Source organism: Aythya fuligula, chromosome 26 (assembly GCF_009819795.1).
Source record: "Aythya fuligula isolate bAytFul2 chromosome 26, bAytFul2.pri, whole genome shotgun sequence".
Taxonomy (NCBI): domain Eukaryota; kingdom Metazoa; phylum Chordata; class Aves; order Anseriformes; family Anatidae; genus Aythya; species Aythya fuligula.
Genome location: NC_045584.1, coordinates 5,698,338 through 5,708,041, shown reverse-complemented (window position 1 = coordinate 5,708,041; position 9,704 = coordinate 5,698,338). Strand labels below are relative to the sequence as shown.

At 54.1% G+C, this 9,704-nt stretch overlaps 1 protein-coding gene across 1 annotated transcript; it reads right to left on the bottom strand.

Annotated features, from left to right (window-relative positions):
- Positions 1-2,687: 2,687 nt before the first annotated feature.
- On the bottom strand, positions 2,688-4,911 carry NRTN (neurturin). Its single transcript, XM_032203894.1, has 2 exons — positions 4,689-4,911; positions 2,688-3,136 (listed from the first exon to the last, which is right to left on the bottom strand). The coding sequence occupies exons 1-2, from the start codon at positions 4,894-4,896 to the stop codon at positions 2,688-2,690; spliced, it is 657 nt and encodes a 218-aa protein (XP_032059785.1). The 5' UTR covers positions 4,897-4,911.
- Between the last annotated feature and the right edge of the window lie 4,793 nt (positions 4,912-9,704).

Below are 9,704 nucleotides of genomic sequence, written 5' to 3'. Positions count from 1 at the left end.
CCCCACGCTCAGCACACTCGGCCGCTGCACCATCAGCAGTGAATGTCAGCCACTTCCCCTGCTCCTCTGTGCAGGCGGGATGCTGATGGGATGAAAAAGAGGGGGGGGGAAGGGAGGGAATAAAGGTTCAGCACAGCTATTTGCATTGATTTGTAGTGTGCACGCATTGCATCAAGTTTTCCCTCATAGGCCCGGACTTTTGGGTCTGGGGTGCCCGAGCCCCTTCACCTCCCCACTGCTCACAGCCAAGGGCAGGCAGGAGGATGGGACCTTTGGCCTCATCCCTTATTTCAGGTCTGCTCTCAGCAGGCACTGCTGAGCTCTTGCACATCGCAGCACCCTAAAACCCCCTGATATTTCTCAGAACTTTCTACAAACAGGCTGTAAACAGACACTTGGGCAATGCAGCAGTTATGAAATCCCACAAGCACCTCCCTGGGCTCAGGACAATGCAGGCAGGGGCAGCTGCAGGGAGCCCATCTACAAACTCTCCTTACATGGGGCCCGGTGCTGCACTGCTGCTGTGCTGTAGCACCTTCCCTTCCTTTAGTGCTCGAGTTCCTGCCTTTTTTTTTTTTTTAACTGGAGGCTTCTGCAACAAAACTAATTTTAGTTTTATAGTAGTAAGAACTGGAAAGCACCCAAGCCCTTGAGAGTGCCGTTATTATTATTAGATTTGGGTGTATTTTATTTTTTTTTAGTCAGGAGTGAGTCGGTTATCTGCCGTGAGCAACCACACTGATAGTGTTCATCTGCTGCCTCCATTCTACTCCTACTGCACAGCCCCTGGCTGCTTATTTTGGGGGACATCTTTCTCATTCCCTTCCATGCAACCCTCACAGTGCTGCGGCACTTTGCAAAAGCATTTTGTGAGCAGCCAGCTCTGCGCACCTGCAGTGTCACACAGCTTTCACCATCTCAGCAGCATTTGTGTCCCAGTGTGCATCCGCCCGTGCCAGTGCCCCGCAGACAGGCTTTGCACCCCATGCCAGTGGCACCGTCTCCTTTTCCCAGTCGTGAGGGGGAAAACTCAGCGTTACAGAATGCAGACTTCTTTCATGGGGACGCTGGGTGCACGGCCAGCCCTGCTGAAGGATGGTGTTTACATTGCATCGCTACATCCTGACTCCGCTCAGCCAAGAGCGGCTGCTGGATGGAAAGCACAAAGCCAGCCCGGCCCTGCGCAGGGGTCAGGCAGCTGCTGCCCCCCATCCCCCCACTGCCTGCCCTGTCAGGGGGAAACAGGGGCTGCCGTGTCCCCTGCGGGGCTGCACCCCAAAATCCCACACAGCCCCTGTAGCAGCACAACTGCTCCCCACTCCATCACAGAGCTGGGCTGGGAATGGGGCCACCACCGCCACAGGGGCTGCGAGCAGAGTGTTTTCACTCGCAGTGGTTAATGCCCAGGACATGACACCAATATTCTCCTTCTGTTTATGATTTGCTTTTTCTGGGAAGAAGGCCAAGGGGAGAAAACCCATCAATCCCAGGCAACAAATTTAGCCTGCCCAGAGAATGCAAAAGTCTGCGGTCTCATTTATTTCTCCGCAGAGTAAACAAGAGTGACACTGCTGTAAATGCGAACCGTAGCCAAAGCCCAGGCCTGAGCCCTCTCCCGCGCACAATTTGAGCCCCACCGCCCTGCAAGGCAATGGGAATTACACACGTGCTGCGGCTGGCAGGGCCAGTCTGGCTTTCGGGGGATCCCAAACCGTCGGTGCTCCCAGCCACGCTGCCAACCCAGCTTTGCCAGTGGCCTCGTGGTGCTTTGTCCCCTCCCTGGTGATGGCACATCTCAAGCCCCACTGCCTGCAGAGGGGTTGAGAGGTTAATCCAGTTACTTCAGATTATCCCAAGTTTTAAAAAGACAAGCCCAGGCTGCGGAGCGTGAGGTGATCACAAAGCAGGCACCGGGAGTGGAGCCAGACCCTTTCCCCAGAGCACAAACCAGTGTCCGTGCAGCTCTGCTCCACACCAGGGAATCTGGGGGCATGGGACCACCCCTGTGCAGCATAGGGACCCCAGCGTGGCTGCAGTGAAACCAGGAAACCCCCCACACAGGGCAGCTTCAGCCCATGGGGTTCAGCACCCGCCTGAGGGCACCCGCAGCTGTTTAACACTCCCCATGCCCATAACACGCACTATGCATCTAGTGCATCCTGTCCAGCACCATGGCACCACCTGCACAGCCCTGCAGTGCAGCCTCTTGCTCCTACCACCCCACGCACCTGGACTCATCACCTCTGTGCAGTTCACACCTGCTTTGCATCCCCCTTTCAGCTTGTGATGTGTCCCATATGTGTGACACGCTGTGTTCAACACACCCCATGTGCATGCACCCCAAGCGTGCAAAGTGCCCTGCGCCCACAGCACACCCTGCTCATGTGTTGCACACCCACTGGCACCCCCAGACCACCCCTCAACGACTGCAGCCTCCAATGGCACTTACAGCTTCCTCTACAGTCCTGTACAGTCACGTCACACGTGTATGTGAGCCAGGAAGCGCTTGGGGATAAACGAGCATCGCAGTCTCTTCTCCTCCCACAGCCCCCACTGCCCCAAATGGGGAGGGTCACTGGGGCAGGCAGCAGTGCAAGGCCCGTCCCCATCCTCACAGCAGACCGTGGCCCCTTGGCCTTGCTGCCAGCGGTTCTGGGGCATCGCCTCCGCCTGGCCACACCGGCCCTTCACACGCAGCCACACTCCTTGGCCGAGAGCTCGTTGACAGTGTAGTAGCGGTTGTAGGCATCCAAGAAGGAGACATCGTCGTCATACGAAAGCGGCCGGCAGCAGGGCCGAGCCCGGACCTTCTCCTTCCTGATCCTCCTCTTGCTGCGTACACTCTTCAGTGAGAGGTCATAGTTCCTGACAGCTGTGTCACAGGTGCCGCTACAGTAGCGGAACAGCACCGTCTCGTCTGACTCATAGCCCAGGCCCAGCTCGCTGACGCTTACCTCCAGCTCCTTCAGGGCACAGGGTTTGTGGCGAGCTCGTGCGCGCTTCATGCGGTTGCCCGCCTTGGGGAAGAGAGGCAGCTCGTGGCCCCCTGAGTTCATGGCCTGGCTGTAGCGCTCCACCAGTGCTGAGATGAGCTGCCGGATCTCCCCCTCTGTGTAGCTCTCGAACAAGCTGCTGTCTGCAAGAGAAGGGGTGGCCGTTAGCAGGTGTCCCCCCTGGTGGGTGTCCCCTGGAGCTGTGGATGTACCCCAGTGCTGGCTCCCTGCTCCCTCCATGCAAGGGTTTGCAGAAAATTGCAAAATTGATCTCAACAACATGTTGCTGAACCACAGTGACTGCCTGAACCAGCCCTTGGCTGGGAGGACAGGGAAGACACTGGGCCAGTAGCCACTGCGGGGCCACTCAGTGCCCCAGCCAGGTCACACCCTGCATGCACGGGGCTGAGACCCCGTGGAGGTACCTTGTTGTGCTGCTGCCACTGCCCACAAAAAAACACACACACACACCTCCCTCCCCTTTCCTTCTACTGTCTGTTTTCTCCCCTGCCCGGAGCTGTCCCAAACAGCCTCTTTCCCTGCACAACATCAAGCGCATGCTTAAAAGTGAAATTTAGGGGACAGAAAGCAGTACTGTTGTGCTCTTGCTTTCCAGATGGCCAGTGGCAGCACTGCTGTGGCCAGGGATCAGGCAGCAGGGCTGCTCCAGCTGGAGCATGACACTGGGGCTTGAGCAGCAATGGCACCTATAGGTGGACACGGGAGGACCCCACGCTTGCACTAAGCAGCACAGGAGAATTAACAATGCCAGCAACAGTCCTCGGTGGCATCACTCCAACTTGCAGATGTGCAAAAACGTGGGTGAATTGCCTGGTCCCCACCACCAGGTGATGCTGCAGAAAAGCCATGATGGGGTGGTGAGAAACACCAACAAACTGAATATTTGTGATGATTCCCTGATGTCTTGGTGAAAGGGCTGCCCAACAAAATCCCTATGCACACAGCCATGGCCATGGCCAACAAGCAGACACTGCTGGCAACATCTGTGTCCCTTTGTCCTAACCCTGAGGCTAGGCTTGGTCCAACTCAGTGCCAGGAGAAGCATCAGAATGAGGAGAAAAGCATAATTTGACAGCTTGTCATCAATTTCAAAATTTCAAACCAAAAAGAAGTTCTTCTCGTTTGGAATAAAAGCAAACATGCCTGGGATTTCCAGCAAGCACAAAGGGATGAGCACAGCTTTGGGGGAAGTCGCTGCCTCACAGCAGGATGGAGCTGTTCCCCTTTGCTTTGAGCTCCCATTTGACATTTCGCATTTTTAAAAACAGCATGGAAATTAAAAGAAACAAGAAAAAGAAAGAAAGCCATTTGGTGAGGAGAAAAAAAAAAAAAAAAAAAAAAAAAAAAAAAAAGCAGCTTCTTTGCATTAAGATGAGCTGTTTGCATTTGGTTTCCCTGCATGAAGAGCTGATGCGCTTGCATGAAGATTTGTTGCCCAGAGGCTGTGTTTTCCATGCATAGTTTTCTAGGGACCAGTGCCTCCCAACTCCGCTCCTTGCTAAATGCTTGTAACCCACTGATGCAGGAGCAGCAAGAGAGGGAAGGGAGGCAGCAGAGTGAGCATGCCTGGGTGAACACCTGAGGACACAGTGGCATCTATGGGCTCAGCCTCAGGAGAGCCGAAAACAGCCTCTGCTGGTGTTGAGCAGCCGGGGCGCGGGCGCGGCAGCTTACACTGGGTGAGCAGCGAGCTGTGGCGTGGCAGGGCCCGGGGGGGTCTCCGCAGAGCCGCCGGCAGTGAAGAGGAGGATGCCCGTGAGGACAGCGAGGAAGGCAAGGGGCTGTATGTCCGGCTTCCGTTGAACATGTCTCTACAAACTAAAATGGATAACATGGAACTGAGGAGCATCGATGCAATGGCTGCAAACTTCCATACCTTCATCTTAGAGCAAGTCAGAACATTGAAACTCTGCAAAACAGGCAAAACAAATATCCTTATTATATGGCCTTTGCCCGTGGCCCCCTCTCTCACCCCCAGCCCCACGTCTCTAGCCCATCCCCTCCACCCCCGAGACTGGTCCAGCTTTTTGGTGGGGAAGCCAAGGCACAGAGATGTACTGCAGCCCCAGGCTGTGCTGCACAGAGAAAAGGCAAAGGTGGCTCTTGGCTGGTATGTCCCACTTGGTGACAGTGGGGACAAGGAAATGTCCTCGTCCCATGCATCCCTTACAGCAGGCAGCCTCACCAGACACATTTAAGCCTCCTTTCTGGTGGCTGGATCTCCATGTCACACTGGGGATGATACCCCAACAGGTGGATGCAAGTAAAGGATGGACAAAGCCATGTCCCAGCCCCGCTCCATCGTCCTCACCCTGCACTGAGCCCCACTACAGCTTGCTCCGCCCCTGCTGGCCACCAGCTCACCCAGGGCCCAGACCCCACTGGGGTTCAGGGTTACGCTGCCTGACCTCTGCACAAATCCCTGCCCCACCAGTGGACCAACATGGATGCCCCCACTCTGTCAAAACTAGTGAAAAATCACAAAAATCTCAAGAACAGCCCTGGTGCATCCCAGCATCTAGCAACACAGTGGGCAGGAGCAGCGCTAGCACGCAGGGACCACAGGCAGGCCAAAATTCAGGGCTGCAGCATGGGAGACAAATCTTGCAAGCGGCTGGGACAAGGCTGCAGATGCCCTTACCTGACACTGCTGGATTTTGTCCATCCAAAGCAGGTCGGACGTAGTAGGATTTGAGAGGCGCCAGCGCAACCCTGCCAGGCCGTGGGAGGTCAGGTCTGAATGCCTGCTGGCGAGCTGTCAGCCATTAAATCCCCATCAATGCCAGCCCTCGGAAAGCGGCACTGACTCACAGTCGCCTCCCAGCCCCTTTTTCTCATTTCAGTTCCTTACAAACTCCAAACATTTCTCCTTTTTAAATAAATTTTCCACGGGGGGGGAGGGGAGAGAGGGGAGAAGGAAGAAGAGAATGAGAGGGGAAAAAAAATACCCACAGCCCAGTTTAGCAATATTTGCCAAATAGAATTTACTGGGGGAAAATGTTTATTTTAAAATGGAATTTGACAGATTCACTTTTACCATTATTGTGGAAAACAACGAGAATGCTGTCCCATTGCCAACAACACTTTATTTTACAGGATGCAGATAATTACATGTTAACTAATAGTAATTACATGCCCTGTAGGTTACAAGATAATTGTATAACCCAGCCAGAGTCTAAATATTTTCAACTGGGCTATAAACAATGCCAAGATAGAAAAAGAATAGTTTAGCCATATAAGGAGGTAAGAGCATGAAATCCTGCCGTGGTACCAGGAGGCAGTGCTAGCCAAGACACTGAGCCGATAAGCACCCGCTGCAAACCTCGTGCCGTGGCAAGTGCTCGCAGCTGGTGAGCCGGGGCAAGTGCTCGCAGCTGGCTCATGGGGTGGGCGCACCCAGAGTGGACGGTGCTGGCCCCTCGAGCCCCAGCAAAGCCACCACAGGAAGGATGATTGTGGCCTTTGGGTGTTTGCCCCACCATTAATTGCAATGATTAAGTGCCTTAAAGTTGAGATTTCACCTGTGAGTCATGAGCTCAAGCAACTGGCAGGAGCAGGGAACAGGCACCAAAAACACTCAAGGATGTCACACAGATCCCAGAGAGGCATCAGGGCATGGCTGCTAAAGCACACAGGGCTGAGAAAATTGCAGTTCACTCTCAGACAGCATGCAAAATGAAGGGGAATAAAAGCCTTAGGAAGAAACAGCTGCCTCAAGGGAAACATGCAGCAGCAGCTTTGGATGTGGGGAAGGGACATGGCTCATGGTGCCACTCTGACAGCGGTAGTACAGGGTCCGAGCTAGGCTGTGGGCACGGGCAGGACCACATGGCCAGCCAGCTGCAGGGAAGGGCCTCTGGCTCATTTTGAGCCCCTAACAGTTTAGCAGGGTGGTTTCAGCCTTGCCGCACATCCCATAAAACAGCCTCTTATTTCAGCAGCCAGAAATTGTGTCCCCCACCCGCTTGCTGGTGACCTTTCAAAAGACCAGAACCCTGGCTCCAGTGTGCAAACAATAATAATACTCACTCCCTCTCTCCCTATATATATATTCCAGTCTTTGCCTCCAGTTTTTCTTGCTCTAAAATGCCACAGCCCACATGTGGCAACCCATGGCGAAAGCTGAAATTCGAGGGGGAGAAAAGGAAAAGCACACACACACATCGCAGCCCGTGACTCACCCAGGCTGATGCTTGAACTGTGTCCTCCTGTCTTTTTGGTTTCCACCTATTCTAAACCCAGTCCCAGAAACAATAAATAACTGTGAGGGCTCAGGGCTTCTGACACAAAGCTGACTGGACAGCCCCACACCAACAGGCACCAGCCCACAGCTGCTTCCACAGGTGGCACTGCTCTGCTGGGCTCTGCTCAGACATCAGGGAAAGCCCAGCAGGCACAGCCCCTTCCTTATCCCCGTTCCCATCCCCAAAGCCCTCTCCCTCTTACTCCCTCCTGCAGAAGAAGTTGGAGCACCCCAAGGACTGGATCTGCTGGGATGAGCATTTGTGGTACCCAAAGTTTGGTCCCACTGGCACAGCCAGCAAGGAAACATCAGGGTCTTCCCAGCCCAGACCTAATGGTCCCAGCAGGGCCTCACTGCTGCTGCTCCAGTCTCTTTGCCATTTCTCTGCAATGCAAAGGCGCAGGCACTGCCTAGCACCACCAGACCCAGGCTGACGTGCTCAGCAGGGCAGGGTAAACGTCACAAGTCCCCGGGGCCAGGCTCTGCCACACGCCATGCCCTAGACATAGAGAACTGCCACTGGGCTCCATGCTCAGCTTGTCCCACTGGCTCAAAGCCATTTTGTAGAAATGAGGGTGTGAGGCTAGGATGGCTCAGGGACACAGCCTTGACAGAGGGTTCCTGGTGCTCATGCAGCCGCACCAAATGCCCTCCTGTCCCCAGGCAAACTGAGCATGCCCCAGGCACCCCACTCCACTCTTGCTGTGGCTCTCTGGGATCCAAACCCCCTCAGGCAGCAATGTTTTCATGGGCTGTTGCCACCGCAGGCTGTTTCTGTGCATTTACATCAGCCCTGCCATACGGCCATGCTGCAGCAATGCAGGGGGACTCGTGCCGTGGGCTTGCTGCAAAGAGGTTTTGGGGCTGAGTCCTGGCAGGATTTGGGCACTTGCAGCTACGTTACAGCCCCATTATGCTCCTGGGCTTGATTAAAGGCCTAAGGCCTTTTCTCTCCCATATTCTGGATAACAGCCCAAAAGTGCTGTATTCTCCTGCATCCTCCTGATAATCCATCAATTTGACTGTACAAGTCCAGCCACGCTGTGCCTGCTGCCAAGCAGGAACTCAATCCTGAAGGAGAAAACCTTCAGGAATGGAAGCATCAGCCCCATTTTGCAGGAGCCAAGTACCAAAACCAAGCCCACACTCCACCAGCCTCCTCCACAGATGTTCCATAGGTGGAAGAGATGAGGATCTGTGTCCTGACAAACTGGAAATTTCATGAAAAACAGATAGCAGCACAGCCAAGGCTCATCACTTGCCGAGACTGGAGAGAAGCAGCTGATGATCTTGGCTCCCCCTCTGCTGTGGCTGAGCCATGGGGCAAGCTCCCTGCACTTCTGCCTTGCTCCTAGCAAGGCTTCAGATTTCCACCTGAAGGAGCAAGGCTACCCCTCGGCCCTACAGAGCCCTCTGCAGTGCTTCATTGCCCCCACTGCTCAGCAAAACACAGGATCAGCAGAGCCTGATTTTCAGTCGGAGTTTTCTTCACTCCAGCTTCCAAGCACTGGAGTTTCTGCTGCCTTTCCCAGAGAAACAGGAAAGCAGCTCTCCCGTTCTACAGACGGCACAGAACCCAAATGTATTTTGGGCTGCTTGGGCTTTGCCTGCTTCTCATGCTCTCAGGTTTTCTCAGAGCTCTTCCTTTCCTAAGCACATCCACTTTTCAAGCAGACTCTCACAATGTGCTTCAGGTATCTGCCAGCTCCTCAAATCCTCAACTCCCAATGGTGCAAGGTGAGGGCGAGAAGCCAGGGTTCATTCTTTTACCCTAAATCCTCCTTCCTGGGCGGAGGAAGGGGGAAGAGGAGATGTGCAAACGTTTGGTCCTTAAGCTTCAAAGCCCAGAAGCCAGAGCACCCAAAAGACATTATATTGTAAGTATGTCATACATTTTCAGTCAATTCATGCTTCTGGGCATTGATTCATTATTTTCAAGCGCTCAGACTCAGCCGCGCCATGAGAATGGATGAGACCATAGTGGCCGAGGTTTTTGGCAAATGAAACACTTGGAAAGAACGAGGCCTTGATGGGACATCAGAGAGAGTTTCCACCTGCCACACTGTTTATTTTAGTGCCTTACATGGGAGCCAAGCTGCTTTGAAATCCCAGCTCCTCATGACTCACCCTGCAGGAATTAAACAATTTCCACCCCGACTCCATGCTGCAGCAGAGTAGCTCCAGGGCTGCGGCACTCGCGGATCCTCCAGGCCCTGAGCTCCCAGCGTGGCCCCACACCAAGGACGGCACTGGAGAAGCCTTGAGAGTGAGCAGCTCCCAGAGGCCAAAATGCTGATAGTGGGGATGAGGACACCATGGTGTCCAGACAGACTTTCTCCCAAATGTTTCCTAAGTTCCTGACCTGCTCTTTGGAAATGCAGCACCCAAATGGCATTGGTGCATCTGAAAGCAGCAGGGCAGATGTTGTGCTGAGAAAGGCTGCAGTG

Coding starts and splice junctions, on each gene's coding strand:
- NRTN (XM_032203894.1), bottom strand. CDS start 4,896: ATGAAGGTATGGAAGTTTGCAGCCATTGCATCGATGCTCCTCAGTTCC. Junction 3,137..4,688: donor CAGCTCGCTGCTCACCCAGT/GTAAGCTGCCGC, acceptor CTTCTCTTGCAG/ACAGCAGCTTGTTCGAGAGC.